Here is an 18,646-nt window from a genome sequence, read left to right as displayed (position 1 = left end):
CCTGCTACTCTCTTCAAAATGCCTACAGAAATCTTCCCCGGCTGCTCATACAACCAAATAATTAAAGTGCTTACCCAGAATGTGGATAACCTATGTTCAATCCCTTCCTTTGGCTGAAAGGATGGGAGAAAATATTCTGTAGCATCTTGGATGTTGCATGCTTTTTTGAATTAGACCATGTTCTACATTCATGGGCAAAACTGTTCCTCAGAGGAAGGAAGGCTGAAAGTCACAATTTCTCCTCAGGAACAGGGATGGGGTGGAAGAAGAAAGAGAATATAGTATCCAGCATATGATCCAGCAGCATAGGAGTTAGGCCAGACAGATAGGAATCTTGTGTCACCACTCCAAGGGACTTTTTTTTTTCTGTCATTCATATATATATATATATATATATATATATATGTAAAATTTGGTGCAAGGTCTCTAGCAAAGACTGGTGCAGAGAAGTCCCCTATCCAAGGATTACAGTATTAAATGGACTTTTTCACTGTGTTCATTCCTTTACTTTCACACTGTCAATTCTGACTCCTTTCTGTAATACAAAGGTTTAACGGAAGAGGAGAAGACAGACTTACCCTGCTGAGTTACCAGCTCTACACTTGCATTTGAAACAACACACAGTGATAAAAGAACTTGCAGCTCAGAGATTAAAGGGGTACCAAACAGGGTATCAGAACAGCTGAGTTTGTTTCCTCTGATACAGAAGAAAACTGACAGTGCTGCATCTACTACTCTATCAAAGGACAGCAGACCTCCCATCTCATGTGAGTGCAATCCCGCACAAGGTGGGCATGCTCTAGGAATGCTTACCAAAGCACGCTGCTCCTGGAAGATGGAGAAAGAAACCTTTAGTGTACAGGACTGGTGGTTAACTCCAGCAGGGATTTCTCACTGCCGAGGACTGAGAAACTTTTTGTGATGCTTAGAACCAGAATTTTAGGTGTCTCAGAAACTTTAAGTTTTAAAAAATATTAGTTATCCACAATGCTTAGACAATTCCAAAGAGAAGCATTAAAGTCTGTCACAATCAAGCTAGCAGTAAATACAGGCATTGTTTTGTTTTGTTTCTTTGTTTTATTTTTAATAAACAAATAAATTAATGGGTAAAACTCATTATTGTCTGCCCATATGTATACATACATATATATGCACATATATATGCACACACCTTCTTCACATCCATTCACACAACACACACATATTCTGTCTGAAAATAACTGACCTGGCATATTTGAATTAACTTCATTAATTAACTTAATACAATTATTTATCTACATTTCAAATGTAAACAGTAATACTATTATTTTAGGAAAGCATTAGCACCAAACAGAACTGTAAGTTTGTTAATAAGATATACAGTAGAATCACAGAATCAGCTACGTTGGAAAAGACCTTTAAGATCATGAAGTCCAACCATTACCCCAGGACTGCCAAGACCACCATTAAACCGTGTCACTAAGGGCCTCATCTACACCGTTTCTGAATACTACCAGGGATAGTGACTCCGCCACTTCCCTGGGCAGCCTATTTCAATGCTTGACCACCCTTCCAGTGAAGAAATTTTTCCTAATATCCAATCTAGACCTCTCCTGGTGCAGATTGAGGCCATTTTGTCTTGTCCTATTGCTTGTTACTTGGGAGACGAGACCGACCCCCACCTTACTACAACCTCCCTTCAGGAAGTTGTAGAGAGTGAAAAGATCCTCCCTGACCCTTCTCTTCTCCAGACTAAACACCCCCAGTTTCCTCAGCCCTTCCTCACAAGACTTGTTTTCCAGACCCTTCACCAGCTTCATTGCCCTCACTACAAGAGAGACCTCAATGTCTCTCTTGTAGTGAGGAGCCCAGAACTGAACACGGTATTTAAGATGCATCCTAACCAGTGTCAAGTAGAGGGGATGATCACTGTCCTGGCCCTGCTGGCCACATGACTGCTGATACAGGCCAGGATGCTGTTGGCCTTTTTGGCCACCTGGGCAGAAGCTGACTCATGTTCAGGCTGCCAGCAATCAGCACTCCCAGGTCCTTTTCCACCAAACACCTTTCCAGCCACTCTTCCCCAAGCCCATAGCTTTGCATGGGACCGGTCACCAAGTAGATGTGTTGCCATTTACCACCACTCTTTGGGTTCTGCCATCCAGCCAGTTTCCAAACCAGTGAAGAACAGACCTATCCAGGCCATGAGCAGACAATTTCTCCAAGAGAACACTGACAGAGACAGTGTCAAATGCTTTACTAAAGTCCAAATAGACAATGTCTACAGCCTTTCCCACATCAATCAGGTGGGTCACCTTATCGCAGAAGCTGCTTTATGAGCAGCATGTGCAGCACTTAGGATCAACTGCTCCATGACCTTCCCCAGCATTGAGGTCAGACCGACAGGCCTGTAGTTTCCAGGTTCTTCCTGCTTGCCCTTTTTATAGAGAGGCATCACACTGGCCGACTTCCAATGCTTGGGTACCTGCCCACTAGACCAGGACTGCTGATAAATAATGCAAATAAATAAATAAATAATAGAAAGCTCTTCTGCCAGCTCCTTCAGCAGGTATTCTCATGGGATAGAGTAGGTGCTGCTCAGCTGGTTAAACCTTGAAAATCAGCAGTGTAGGAAGCTTGCATAATCAACTCGGACACTATACATCACAGCTAAGTAGTATCTTAATTTCCACAGTTTTTATGTTAACCAATGGAAATTAGTCAAATAATAAATTATGTCAAGTTTTCCCAAAAATATGCAGTAAAAACCTAAAGTTAACAAAATCCCTTTTTCCTGAAGGGAAAAATAACTGAAATAGTTTTGAATGTGTTTGCTTGCTTTATAGATTTGGAGACTTAAATAAATAATATAGTAATAGATCGAGCCTTCCTCTTTACGATCTGATGATACTATAAAATACGAACGAAACAAACTTGTTCAAAATTATTTTTTCAATACTGAATGGCTGAGCTTTTCACAGCCTTTGCCTGTAATTAAGGTCTCACACCCCAATGTTTAGGAATCATACAAGGAAAAATCCTCTCTGGACAAGAAAACCCCAGAGGCTGTGCACACAGTCAAATTAGTCAAACTGGATATCCATCTTTCTTGCTTGATATTGCAAAATAAATTCTGTTGCATTCTTTGCACACAAATGTGACTGCCTGGTGGGATGTCTAAAACTACAAACACCATGGGGGTACATTACTCTAAAGAGACAGAAATCCTGATTACTAGCACGCCTCAAGGGTGCCCAGCCTGTATGTCCCACAAGGTGTACAAAGTTTGCAAAGCCAGTCAGGCATCCTGAAGACTGCTCTGAACTGACATCCCCAGTGGGGTCCATCACACAATCAAAAACACGTCTCATGATGCATAAGGGACAGCAAAGTTGTCAGAAAGATGTCAGCTGGAGGGAGCTTCTCCTGCCAGAGTGATTAAGTCAGCCACTTCTGCCACCCCGTAACAGGCCTGCAGCAAAGGCAGCTGCCAGGGTTCCTGTCACTCTTACACAGGAAGACGTTTCTGAAACATTTTCTCCTGTACATCCACTGCAAGGCAGAGGTCTGTAGTGGAGTAGTGGAGCACATATAGTGCATGCTTCCAGAAATGTACATGAGGTCTGTTTCACGGAAGCGCTCTTCCTCCAGACCTTTGCAGTCTGGATCCAACAGCCAAAAGAGTTGGGCTTCAACAGTCTAGCACATATACATGGCATGATAACAGTGAAGATTAAATCATATCTGGCTCATTTTTGCTACATGGTATTTTCCTGATAGCAAAGACAGGAGGTTGTTAGCTGAGTATGGACAATGCAAATTGTCCTGCACCTCAGCTGAGAGATAATAAATAAGTGACTGAGACTTTATCAGGTTTGGAGATGTGCAAGTTCCCTAAGGCTTGCGCAAGCAGGGTTTCATGCCAGGCTCTGCTGCAGGTGACTTTTTCTGAGCAAGATGCTAGCATAGTGACAGCCCCCTGTAGCACCACACTGAAGCTAAGAACTTCACTTCTGAGTGCTCAGTTTTGCAAGTTTGACATTATTTTAAGATAGCTTTTTCCTACACAATCTGAACTGGGAATGAACACAGACTGTCTCAGAATTTAAACTCTATTTTGTAGATAGATCTATTTATTGTTTCTTTCCCTTTTTTCACAGCTATAAGGATGTTTTCCAGCTCTTTTCAAAATCAGCATTTTACTTTTCTTGTCATCAGGAATGACGGTGAAGCAGTTAAGACAAACGATTGGAACTCTGCCATCCAGGTGGACTGTCAGCATGTTAAATAACAGACTGAAACTGGGAAGGAACTAAGTGAAAATTTATGCTCTGTTGGCTGCTTCTCATCAAGAAACATTTGCTCATGAATCTTATATTTTCAGACTGGATTGCACTGAGTGATAAGAGCATGACAACATAGGCTTTTCCAAACTGGGAGGGTCATATCTGAAAAAAAACCAACTTTACAGGGAATAAAGATTTTATTATTGTTTTCTGCTTTATTTTTTAAAAAAGTCTTTTCACCAATTATATTTCTTATCTTTTTTATAAGACATAAGCCATGCTTTCAACACTATGTACCGAGTCCCATGAACCTCAGAAGGACTATTTCTCTTATATGCTTCCTTCAACGGATTTTGGTATTGAATTCTACATTTTTCAAGAGATTAATGACTTTTAGAGACTTTGGAATTCTCATCTGAATAGATCATAAAGGACGCGATTACAAGAAAGTGCTACTCACTGGCGTTATGCAAACCAAGCCTCCAGCTAGTTTTATACATTTTTATCTATAGTGAGCAAACCTACAAAATGAACTAATTTTGAAAACCTAAACCTCTGAGCGTTTTTTTCTTTTGGGGACAAGGAAACCATTAATTATTTCTTTACTGATATATTCATATATTTTTTATAAAGTCATTTTTAATACCATAAGCATTTGATGTTTCTATAACTGAAAAACTGGAAGTGAAAAAACAGAAGTATTGAGTCAGTCTACAAACCAATGAACCAGTCCAGTCTGGTTCATTCAGCAGTTTAGTAAGACCTTGGAGATCTGGATTATGTGTGCAGCACTGTTGTGACCTGAAGAGAGATTCTATAAAGGGATCCTTCTGCATGAGCCTTCCCAACTGTAAGTAATCTAACTCTTCTCTAATCTGCAGAAGACCTCCCAGGATCTGGGAGGTAGGGACCTGTACCACTTTATAAAGAACTGACCTGTGCCACAGTTTGCCAGTTGGTAGCATCATCCTCACTTGGATGGATTCCTTGATTCCACCTCCTCTGAACAACATAGATCACAGGCTCAATGGAAATATTGAATTTTGAAGACCACTTCACCTCTAGGTCTCCAGACTGAAGTTCTATGAATTTTAATTCTTTCCGAGGTTTCAGTGGAACACCTGCAATAGGAACATGCAGACAAAAATATGTGAACAATTTAAAGATGTGATTAAACCATATATAGATTAAGCTGCACAAAAAATAACTAAGGAAAAAAGAAGATTGTTGGTTAGACAGAAGGAAAAAAGGGGGGAATGCAGCATGGGAGTTTCAGAAGGGCTCATAGCTGACCTATCTCTTCTAACAGTAAAATTTATTTTTACATAAGTTTTCAAAATTATTTATTTCATTTAAAAACTAAAGGATCTGAAAGTTGTAAGCTAAAATTGATCTCACAGAAAATACTTTCCAAATATGCTTTGGTAATCTGGAGAAAGATCCCTTCGGTATCAAGCAGAATCAGCTATTCCAGTTGTTCATTTTTTAACCTAATTTGTCCTTAAACACATTTAATGACAGAATTTTCATAGTATGACATAGTAATCTATTCCATTACTTCTATCCTTATCATTAAAAACCTTTCACACTACCATGTTTCATCTCCTACACTTAAACTTGATAGTTGTCCATGATGTTCATGGATTGTGGAGAACACATTCTTTCTTTCGTCTATGGAGGAGTCTTTTATGTACCTCAAGACTGTTATTATGCCCCTGAAATTTTTGTTTTTCAGTCTACTAGCCTCAGTGCACTCCATTTTCTTTTAAATCAGTGTTTCTAGACCTCTGATCATTCTTGCTGCTCTCTTTGGAAACTCTCCCATTGGCACACAGCCCTGCTTCAGAATCAGGCCTAAAACTGGACACAGACTGTGCCTAAACTCTTACCATTCCACACATCTTATGATATGCTTAAGAAAGCTGTTTGCCTTCTTCATGGCAGCAAGATCTTACTGACTCATATGCAGCTGTATTATATGATGTGTCACTATCCACTCTTCCCTAAATATATAGGAAAGGTAATTCCAAGGCATCTTGGAATAGATAGCTCTTATACATAATGTCCAATTATTACATTTTGAAGACAAAAATGTGCTTCTAAAATTTTACAGTAAGTTCTCATTACACAGTGACACTGAAGGATGGTTCCATTGTTTATACTGCTGGTAACATCATGTTTTTAAAAACATCCACAGCAGCTTGAAGGAAAAAAACCTCTTCAAATTTGGCATCTTTTGATTAAATCAACAAATGAAGTGTTGGATACATTTCTCTAGAAAGAATTTAGGAACTCATATATTTCACTGCACAGCATTTTGTCACTTCAGAATTTGTCACAAATAAGATTTCTATGCTGACATATAAACCTTCTTAGCAAGTTATCCTGCTGCGGCAGGGGGATTGGACTAGATGATCTTTTGAGGTCCCTTCCAATTCCTGATGTTCTGTGATTCTGTGATTATCCACTTCAGTTATTTTGTCATTTCACTGGGTGTCCACAGAAGTACAGCTGTATGTGCTGGTTTGATAAATTGTTTCCCACTCAGTCTGCTACAGAAGACTGAGTACCAAAATTTCCTTAGATGAACAAATCACTTTTGTATTTTAAGAGTTCCTCTCCTATATCTGATTATACAATTAGCTACAAGTAAATAAAAACTGATCCTGTGGCCCTTGAACAAACCTAAAATCAACCTGAGTACTTAAATCTGGTTATCACAGCAGTTTAAAGCCTGGATATCCTCCAACAGCCTGCAGTCTTAGTCTAATATAATGAAAATAGCACAACATGTCAGCTCGGATTTCCACATTTGAAAATCCTTCTTTAATTATGATGTACAATAATCCTACTCCTACAATTTGCATGTAAAGAAAACTTCCATCTGCTTTGCATTAGAGGCAGTTGGATTCACTTGATTGCAAGTATATCAGCCTCTCTGGTGTTACGTAATTGCGCCCAGATGGGGCGTAGCAGCACAAACAACTAGAGCACTGCACAAGTGCATTTTAAAATACTTTTGTATAGCCAGCACCATCAATATAATATCCAGATGTGTAGACCAAATTACTCTTCAGTGTGCTTTTTATTATGTAAATGGTCAGCCCTTTCATCGTGCTGGAACAAATTAGTCCTCTGAAGTCCACAGCTCTTAACTGAAGAATTCAAATCTGATTGCTGTATGTGTGCAATACCAAAACCCAGGAAAAATGTTTCTAAAGGTGTCTTTCAAACAGTGCGTGCATTTCTATGCCATGAAAACATAAATGCACATTGGTCCATCATAACAATCTGTATCTTTATTGTAATCTACAGGAATTCATATGTTTCCATGGAAGGGTTTTGGACTGTAAAGGGTTTATTCCTGGACATCCGTACCATTGTAACACAGTCACTCAAAGACTCAGAGATGTGCACTTTTAAAACTGTACACTATTTTTTAATACGAAACTATTTTTCTTTAAGCATGAAAAGATCCTTTAAACTACGGGTGACCATCTGGCTCTAGCTACCCTATTGTGATGTTGTTATACCATCACACCCTTTAAATGTCGTATCTTCTCATCACAATTTACCTTGCCCAGAACTGCAGTTCAGTCTGCTAGACAGATTGCTCCCTTACACATTTCAGACAAAACTAGTTAGCCTGCTTTAGACAGCATAAACCCTAAAATCTCTGTTAAAAAGAGGTCCTGGAAAGTTCACACAAGTAGGTGTATCATCACATCTGAGAGACCACTAACTTCTGAACAGAAAGAAGATGATGGGTAATGTTTTCAGCTGACACCAGCTGTGTGTAGAAAAAGATAGATGTCCTTGTCCCCTTACTTGGGGAATGCATATGTGCACGTTAGACAGAGTGAATGCAATCACACATTTTCCATCCTTTTCTCTTGATTCCTTTTTTTTCTGCGTTTTTGAGCTGTTGTATTTCTGACCAGAGATACTGCTCCCATTTCTATTTCTAATCTACTAATTTCTAAATCTACTTCAGGCACTCATTGTTCTTTATAACATCATGTCCACATAGAAATAAAAACAGGTAGGCCATGGAGAAGGGACACTTTCTAAAGTCCTTCACTAGTTGAGGTGATATAAAGAAGGAGGATGAGGAAGATAATAGAAAAGTAGGACAGCATATTTGATATCTCCAGTAAAGGGAAATAAAAATGTGAAAACTATGTAACTGATTAGGAATATTCCCAACAAAGATGAAAAAATACAATGACCACGGACAGTTTAAAAATTATAGTGAATGCAAGCCAATAAACAGTTAAGGTAACAAGTAACCAAACTTGTTACGTTAATCTAACAACTTTTGCAATATATGACTTTGGTGGCAGTGTACCTACATTAATATTCTTTCAGAACTGGCATTTAGCACTCAGTACTAGAGGGAAAATCCAGTTTGTAAATCCAGATGTGTATTTTAAATCTGCTGCTGTTACTACTATGAGCTTGATCAACAGTAAAACTATAGGAACTCCTGTAGACTCTTAGATTCAATCTGTATTCATTTTCCAGCTGTGAGTGTTGTCAAAATTATAACAGTAAATACCAAACCTATTCACTAGACCTTAGACAGACATGCTTGCCGAGTATGCTCTTCCTTAGTGACGGGAAGGTCATTTACCCCTGGAGAAAATTAATAGCAAGCCAGCTCTGCTTCTATTTTTCCTGTGTTGCAGAAAGACAGGTTGAAGAGGCTAATTAGTTGAATTCATCAGCTGAGAAGGCGGCAAGGTATTGGGCTCGCCCTTCCTCTGCAAGACATCTATGTATGCTCTTACAAGCAAGCACCTCCTGCAGATAGGTGATAAGATGTTAGAGATTAGTTCTGTTCCTATATAATCAGGCTGAACAGGAGTAGACTTTTCAGTGTGCAGTTGCACAACATATATCCTGTCATACCCTATGTCCTCTGCAAAACCATGCAGTCCCATTTCATTTGGTTGGTTGGTTGGTTTTACCTTTTTTCAGTTATTACATTTACCGCAATGCTTTGTAGTTTTGGTATGAAGCCTGATCATGTAAATCATTACATATACAATACAAATGCCAGTTTATCACTCTTCTCATTTGTCTCAAGAAGATGAAAGAAATAACTAAGTGATCAATTTTAATAATTTTCATTTTGAAAGTTGCTGTCTACAAGAGTGTTAATTCCTTACAGTTGCAAAGGGGCTGCTCTGAAGTATCTTGGAAGCAAGAGAATTTCCCTTCTTCACTGGAAATCTAGATCACAGTATTGCCTGCAGTTCAAAATACTCTGAGTACAATCTTCATCAGATTTATACTTACTCAACCTCTATGACTTCTAGATAAAACTTCCTCCATTCATGTAAGTAAATAAGATAGTGCTTCATGATAGCCCATTCTGTACACTCACTGATGGGATTCAAAAGTGAAAGCACATTATTTCTGGCACACATTCTCATCACTAGGGACATCCAAAAAGATGCATCACCATTTCAATTAAAACAATGAACTTAAAATCACCATCTCCCTCATATATTTTACTATTTTTCCATCCACAGAAATAAATCCTGGAGCCTGGATGTTAGTTCAGAGTTCCGCTGATTAGGCTCTCCACAGAGAGCCCATACTATCAGAAGAATAACTGATTAATATTTGGTTTTTATCACTGAAGGAGAATGGATTTCTAATAAAACATTCCAACTTTGTAGAACAAGAAAATGCCTTTCATAAATCTTAATTGTTCTGCATTAGAAGCACATTTTCAGAACATTTCCATGTATAAAGCTTTTTAGAATTGCAACAAATTAAAATCTGGAGTTTATCTAAGCAAACAATTTCTTCATATAAAAGTTCTTGCCCACACGTCAAGGAAAACCTTTTTATACAGAATCTCAGAACTCAGATTAAAAATTTTTGAATAATACTGCCTTAGATTTAAATAATAAATCTATATACATAGATAGATAGATAGATATAATCTTTCACTTTTTTTTTAAGTCATTAATAACACCAATGCCAAATATACCACATTAATTTGTTCTTTTACTAGTTTATCTCACACATCCTATTTGGTAGTCCTACCTGCTTGGCTTATAAACAAACATATTGTTTGATTAATAGGACTTGGACAATTTACTGGTAAATATTTTCCTGCCGCATTCTCTCTCATCTGCATCAAATTAAGTGAGACTTCACCTAAACTGGCAAGTTTGTTCTGCTTAAGATGATTCATAACAGCCACATGTTTACATTCCACAGATTTCCGGACATGGGCTTCACAAGGAAAAAAAAAAAAAAAAAATCAGAAAGCTGAGCAACATTTTTCTCTGGCTTTCCACTCTTTCAGTGTCCTGCCACACCTCTACAGACACCTCTCCTTTTTTTTCCCATCTGTACAAACTCATCTGAAATGAAAGACCTGGTTTCTGAGGAGACTTTATTATGGAATGAAGTTATTAGCCCAGTATGAATACATATTAATAATATCTACCTTTGTACAGATTTTTTGGAACTTGGCATGTATGCCCACATCCATTGGAACAGCATTTCTTCACTCCCGAACATTCACTATCAGCTTCACAACTTTCAACACAGGCAGCTGCAAAACCACTGGCCTTCTCAGGTGCTGGGCAGTCCCCTTGCTTTACAGACAGGATGTACTTAAGGAATTCACAGCTAGTTAGGCATTCATAATTCTTCTTGGGGAAAAGAGGCTAAAGGGAAAACAAAAGAACGGATAAAGTTTTCAACTGGACAAAACCAAATAATTAATTAAAAAAGTGGTACTTTTTCCAAGACCTCCTAAAGAAAAATTCAGATTCCCAGCTTTTGCAAGACCATCCCTGAAGATTTATATATTCAAGCCACTTCTAAAAAATCATTCCAAGTACAGAATGAGGAACTCCCTCTAGTAAGACCACCATCTTTAATAGAATAAAGTTGTTTTTGTCTGCCAACTTTCCCTTGTTTTGCTCACCCTGGCTGGCTACAAAGTTGCTCAATGCCAGATCAAAAACATGTCCAAAACAAAAGGAAAGCAATGGTCAGACAGTCTTTTTTTTTTTTTTTTTAGACTACCCAAATTCCTCCATTTGTACTTCATAACACTTCACCCACAATATCTGATGCAATACCACTCTAGATAAATAAGTGTAATTTTGTTTCATTATACTGTTTGAACTGAGTTGGCTATGAGAAGATTTTGCAGCATTCTTATGTCCTTGCCAACATATTAGTAATTGTGTAATTCTTCATGGAACTGGAACTAAATTTCTGATAAAAATATTAACAGAAAATACAGATTAAAATAAGCATTAAATATATTGATTAAAGATCAAAGTAAATGCTACTGTTCTAAGAAATCAAGTCCTAGATACACGAGCAGTTACTTCAGTGCATAGACATTTTATAGCATGTGTATTACTCAGTGGTTTTCAAGGTTCACTTAAAACTGCATTAAGAAAGGATATATCACCCTGGTGAGAACGTTGTGTGCTACATGGGGATTTCATATCCTTTTTTATCTGGTGATTTAGTTAGTTTGGTGCAAAACCAGCTAAAGTGATTCCCTCAAAATGATTCGTACAACTGTAGATGGGCAACCCATGCAACTGGGGTTATCTACAGCCTGCCTTTATATCTCAGAGTAAACAAAAACCTCCCACTCTGACAGATCTGATTTACAGATTCCTAAGCCTACACAGGAATTATAACCCACTCTCCATCCAACTATTCATATAACTTCTGCAACTTCCTTCCATCTTTAAATGTTTTACTTTCTTATTTTCATTGTTCTCATATTTCTGGCAAAATAAGAAAGACTTCAGTATTATGGAGGCCCAGGTGTTTCGCAGATTGTGTGTCAGTTTATTCTCAAAAGTGACTTTTTGGTCCAAGAACAATGCCATTACATTACCTCTCCCATCTTGTCCTACAGAGCAGTCCAGAATTTTTGAATCAGGCTTTTAAGGATGTTATGGCTTAACCAGCTTAAAGGATACCAAAATGAGAAGTCCTTATATCTCCTACTGACCCCATGATCTTTGCACATGGGCTCATGCTGTTCCTGCCATTGGGATGCACCTGATCCCATGCTTAGCCAGTTAAGAAGTTACCAGCAGGAAACTGAATTTATAGGGAGAAAAAGAGGAGTTAAGTAAACTGTCTTCTTTTCTTCCTCACACATAAGGTAGCTTTAATATTAGTGCACTCATTCAGTAGATAAGTAATAACATATCAAGCAGGGACCTTGAGAAACATAATGCTAAATTGTTGCTTCCAGATTTTTTGCAGAATACAAAATGATTGAAAACACTCTCAAAGCAAAACAGCCTTGTTTAATTCAATCAAACAATGTCTATGGATCATAGATGAGTCTGACAGAAAGGAAAGTGGCCCTGTACTTTTGCGTGTATGAAACTAATTTCAAATCCTAAAACATCACAAATTTGCAACTACTTAATTAAAATCTTTATAGCTCCCTGAGGCATAATATGTCCTCAAGGCTTCTCCTCCTCACCCTATTTCACAGCTCATTTTTCAGTTAGCTGCTAAATGTGCTGCTCTTCATTAAGGGCCTTTGAAGTTCTAAATTTAGCTTCAGCCACAAAACACTAATCAAGGAGGGATGGTCACTGGTCTTAAATACAATAGAACAGTGTTCTACAAATGTTTTCCTTTTAAACCAATTTTATACATATTTTCACCCAAATCTGGAAACATGCAGCCTGAGTGAGAAGTGATGTACGAGATCGACATAAATTACATCCACTAAAAATGCTTTATTACACAACCCTAGAGTTTTGTGTATGAGGAAGCAGCAATTAATCTGTGCTAAAAAGCTCATACAAGGATTGGTTTTCATGAAAAATTTTTACTTTGTCTTGTAAATACATAGATCAGTAATCCCTATTTACACATAAGTTGGGGGTTTTTTAGTTGAAATTACAGCTTTTTCCCAACCATCTTCATGATGCTTAAAGTCATTTAGACATAAAACATGCTCTTGTACTGGAAAAAGAGTGCCCAGAGTGGTGAGGGAGGAGTTACATCAGTATTAGCAGCTAGATCATTATTTTGATTAAGGTCACTTCTACTTTTTTGTAGAAGAAGCTTTGTAAACATACACTTTCATAGACTTGAATAAACTTTTATCTTTATATTGATTTAGTTATAATAAAGCAAAATTCTACTGAGATTATATTTCCATTTTGTACCTAAAACCACCTCAGAAGTGTAACTTTTGAGTGTGGATTTTCACCAATTCAGCAGAGCCATGTTTCAAATTCAGCAAAACCATTTATTTTTTCTTTTCTAGAAATCAGATTGACATACAGGAAAGCATCTGTTCTAGCTACCTTGCACAAGGATTTTCACACAATGCCATTTTATCTTTTAAACAAAGATGCTCTTTTCTTTCTATGGCCAGAAAAGATAGAACAGCATGTGGCAGAAATAGCATCTTACTGGAAGGATTTAACAGCACCTTCTGAGAGAAGCTATGTAAGTGTGTCTGGATCAAGTCTTACAACTTCAAGCTGAGATAAATCATTCGTTCAGGAAAAAAAAAAAAGGAAGAAAAAAAATTCCTTTTTTTTTTTTAACCTCAATATAGCTAAATTGTTATATGTGTACCTATTCAAATGCAGGCAAATGCTGTGAAAATCCCGTGTTTGTTAGTTGTCTCCTTGAAGGTAATAATTTAAATGAAAGAGACAGGTAGAGCAAAGTGAGAAAGCATGCCCTTGGGCTGACTTACATCACAGAAGCTTTGGCAATGGTTTTTCTTCAGGTCCCAGGACTCTTTGCAGGGCTCCAGGCACTAGGAAGAATCAGGAGGAAGAGAAGTGTCAGGAAGAGAAAGAAATAAACAACCACAAATGACCCCATTTCTTCTCCAGTTGTTTGTTTGGCCCATACATAGGAAGTTAATAATAGGCTTTAAAAATCTACTTCTCCTAAGGATAAGATTGTCATTGAGTCATGGTGTCAGAGCAAGGTCATGCCACGCCATGGTTAGATTACAAGAAATATTTTCAGTTATTCTTACTGTACAAAGCAATTGCCTCGCTTGATTATATGCCATCCTATTTTCCACATTATTGAATTTAGGTCCTAATACCATTTAACACTGTGTCACTAGATCACAGAGACAATGTCAAAAGCACTACTCTCAACTACAGAAAGTTAGATCTTCCCCTCGCTGACCAGCCTAAAGATTTGATGGGCGCATTGCCTTCCCAAGTGAGAAACTATTTCATCAAGCTATGGAGTAAACTTCATAGCAGAGGTTTAACCACTATTCCTGCATAAACAGACAATGTTCACTGGTCTGTTAGCAAAACCACTTTATTTCAAGTACCACATTATCATTTCTTCACCTTCAACCTTTACTGCAATGTTTACACAGAGAGTTAAGATTCAAACTCTGCAAACCAAAGTCAAGCTTCACAGTTTAGAAAAATCAAACTATTAACATCATTTTCTGCAGCTGAAACATAAATTCACACTCTTATCCAGAAACCTTTCCTCTTCCTTTGTTAAGACATACGATCTTGGAAAATGATGTAATTGTTAGGAATTAGTATCACCTACTCCTTCTGGTAATAATGCATACTATTGAACCAAAAGATACTTACTGCACTAAAAAGAAAGGTTTTTGACATGCAATTCAGCATTTATATAATTTGTTTCTTTTATACATAGTATTAGATTGGATCCATGTACATTTATACTATTCAAAACCAAGCATAAATACATATAGGCTGCCACCTATATCATATATATACTAAAAAAATTAGCTTTTTAAAAGTTCAGCATTTCTCTTATTAGCAATAAAGCCTGAAAAATATAATAAAACCATTAGTCACAGAGATATGTATTTCAGCAATGACAAATACCACTTAAACATTTCCTATGTATATATATTTTGGTATTCTAGACTCGACTTTCTAGCTTTTCAAAATTCACAATACATATGCTTTATACAAAGTAATTGGAAGGATGCATAATAAAATGTAACTGAAATCTGTAAGTTTAGTTAATTCCAGAGTGTTGGTTCCTCCTATGGCATAGTTCCTGCATGTTTAAGCTCAATTCCACTGGCATGCCAATTTTACAGTTCTCCTGTCTGATGGATTTAGCCCCAAATTATAGAGGTATAAAATACTGTAAAGTCAAAACAGGCAACATTCAGATGTCAATGATCCCCAAAGCTCTCAGGATTTTCATGCCCTTGCTTCACTGCTGCACAGCACAGAGAGCTTATTTATACCAACATAAAAATCTTGAGATGACAACTAGGACCAAGTTTAAGCTGACTAGACCACCTTACTTGCAGGCTCTAGAGCAAACCAGTTCATATTTCTGAAAGGAAAGATCAAGATGCTGTATGCTTCACAGGGTTTGTTCAAGGCATTTGTACCAGGATATCTCTACCTGCTATATAAGTAGCCTCCAACATTTGATGCCTTGTTTGGTTGCCACTCTGTCTCAATAATCACTCAGGACAGCCCAGACTACTTTCAGCTGAGCCCCAGCATCCCCTGCCATTAGGGTAGGCAGAGATGATGGCCATCTCAATTCAGACACTTCAAAGGAAGATGGACAAAATGAACCAGGGCTGAGCAGTATCCTGCAATACAATTGCTCTCAGAATACTCCAAGAAAAACAGATGATGTAGCAAGCCATAAGGCCTCCATCATAAGCTTTACAGGCTTCGATTAGTGTACATGCTCTTACCTATACATGAACAAAAAAAATCTTCCTACCCCTGCTGTATCAGGTGTCCTCAGAGCATTGGAAGTAGCCTAGCACCACGGGCTGCTGCAGAAGCCGATTGCCTAACTTTAGTGGAGCTGCAGCATTCAGTAGGTTGGAGAAAAAATGCTAGGAGACAGAAATGTTGCCAGTAACTGCACCAGAACAGTTTGGATTGTCCTTCTAGAAAGGCAGTATTAAGCTTGTAATAACAAAGATAAGAGCACCTCAAAACCAGTGCGGTTTGTGCATTTATCCCCTAAGCTACTCTGTTATGTGGTTCCCCTAAAGCGGGATGCTGGAAAAGCTGGAAGCTTGAATCCAGGTCTCACCTTTGAGTCCTTGACTTAAACCATAAGTCAGCTGAGATCCCACAAACTTTGAGCTTTGTCCTCTGAAAGGCAATCACAGGTAGAGAGAGATATCTTTTTTTCTCCATTTCCTGGTGTTTTTTACATGGAGAGGGAAATGTGTTCCAGATCCAATGTGCTATATACATGCTAGCTCTGAAGAAGAGCTATTGTGTAAATAGATTTGTCCTTTTCCAGACAACTCAGCTTTCCAGCAGACTCTCTGTCCTCATAAACTTTAGCCTGCCTGGTTCTGTTAAACTTTTTCACCCCATTTACATTTGGAACTCTGATTTTTATCTTTCCTCTGCAAAGGATTGTGGGGTTTTCTCATCTTTGGCATGCTTTGCTATGAACATGCATCAAGATGAGTCTATTGAAGAACATTTTCCAACATTTTCACAATAAAAGTAAAGCATTTCTCCCTCCATTATGGATCTCTCCCATTATATCAACAGCAAGTGAAGATTTTCTGACAGGTATCATTCCATGTATAATAAAAATCATAATCAACAAAATGTGAGTCAGACCCAGTTGGCAATAACACCTGTTTTCTTAAATCCAAGTCTTCAGAGAATACAAAAAAAAAAAAAAAAAAAAAAAAAAAAAAAGCATACATCTTACATTTAAAATTTCAGTAATACATTTCTAATAATTTCAAAGCAAATCAGTAGAGGCCTGACCCAAAGTTCCTCCACACCAACAGGAGTTATTTCACTGGTCTTTAGATTAGCCTTGACATCTGAAAGGAAAGCACACAGCATTTCTCACCAATAAGAAGAGTGTCAAGGAAATACCTAAATCACCCATGAGAAAACTATTCTCACCCAGCAGGTAAACACATCCGGGTTTTCTGGATTAGTGTAAATGTGTGTGCCTGTTAAAAGGATACTGAAATTCTCTATCCAGAATAAGGAGAAATCTAGGCCAAGCAGCAGCTGGCAGCTGGTTCTGGCTCTACTTTATGTAATAAAATATACCATGCAGACATTACCACCTGCACTCAGAAGCTAAGCTACATCTAAGCTGTAGATGTATGCCATGTAGGTGGCAGACTACCAGCAGGCGGAAAGGCAGTAGCATGGGAAGCATCCCGGCAGTCCATTCAGCAGATGTCCCTGCTCCCTTGGAGCCACTACTGACTGCTGCCCTGGCACCACCGTGAAGGCTGCCCTGCTGCTGAGGTGGCAAGAGAGATGAATCACAGTGTTGAACCCATCATTAGTGGCCAATGTCACTCTTCAGATGATGAGTGTTAATCACACTGGCCTTGGTAAATCGAATCCTCCTAAAACACGTCTTTTATCATCTGCTGTGGTTAAATCTGGAAGCTGTAGGCTTGCTTTCTTTACCCAGACTGCTGCAGAATCGTTTTTCAGTACTAAGCAATTGCATCAAAAGCCAAAAGGAGTGCTAATAGAAAGTACCACAGCATTTGACACCCTTCAAAAGGGCGGGGGGGGGGGGGGGGAGGTGGGGTGGGAAGAGAGTTTTCATAAATACACAGAAGTATAAAAGTATATATCAGATAGTACTATAGATCTGTTAAAAGTCAGACTGTATAAAATTAGGAACAATAGCAAAGTACTGCTTCATTGAGGGAAGAAGTTGTTTTAAAATATTTTATATTTAATTAAAAAAAATATGCAACTAAGGGCTCTGTTAGAGACTGGGTTTTGTCCTGATTTTTAAATTCTAAATAAAGCAACTATGAGATTATTACATGATGGATGCCATTTACATTTGTTAATAAAGGGATTTTCAAAATAGTCTACCAAAACTTGTGCTTAGGATATGTTGCCTTTGACATGAATGGGATAGAGTTGCATCAACATAGCAATTTTGAAAGTCTAAAGAATTGTAAAGCATCATTTAAGTAATGAAATATTTATTTAAATACTGAATATTTATTCAAATATTATGTTAAAGTTAAATAGTTGAATGTTATAACTATTTAAACAGCAAAAAATTATTTATTTCAGACTAGAGAAGTTTATCCACAATATTTTTGTCTGATAAGGCTTCTTCCTTCACCAAAGTGGAACTAAGTCACATGCAAACTCTTGCCAAAAGAATGGACACTAAATGTTACAGCTGGAATATAATTATTCTTTTCGTTATCATTCAACATTCCAGTTGTTCACAACAGCGAGGTCAGAAATTAAAGACTGATGTTTACAACATACATTTAAGTGTTGTGCTCTCCTAAGGTGTTTAATTAAATGGAACTTAGATGCTTAAAATAGCCACCTTTCAGTATACAGTCTCCTAAGAATCTGCCACATCCTGAAGAC

The 18,646-nt window shown here is 37.8% G+C and overlaps 1 protein-coding gene across 1 annotated transcript in view; it reads right to left on the bottom strand.

Moving 5' to 3' along the window:
- Window positions 1-18,646, bottom strand: part of ANOS1 (anosmin 1) — a gene marked incomplete at both ends in the record, with an annotated part of 135,291 nt that overhangs the window by 42,961 nt on the left and 73,684 nt on the right. The window contains 3 exons of the mRNA XM_080614071.1: window positions 5,202-5,386; window positions 10,735-10,957; window positions 14,002-14,064. Of these exons, the coding sequence (XP_080470197.1) occupies window positions 5,202-5,386; window positions 10,735-10,957; window positions 14,002-14,064 (471 nt within the window). The remainder of the gene's footprint in view (window positions 1-5,201; window positions 5,387-10,734; window positions 10,958-14,001; window positions 14,065-18,646) is intronic.

This window comes from Psittacula echo (assembly GCF_963264785.1).
Source record: "Psittacula echo genome assembly, chromosome: 3".
Classification (NCBI taxonomy): domain Eukaryota; kingdom Metazoa; phylum Chordata; class Aves; order Psittaciformes; family Psittacidae; genus Psittacula; species Psittacula echo.
The sequence above is the reverse complement of the archived record's forward strand: the minus strand, read 5'-3'. Positions and strand labels throughout refer to the sequence as shown.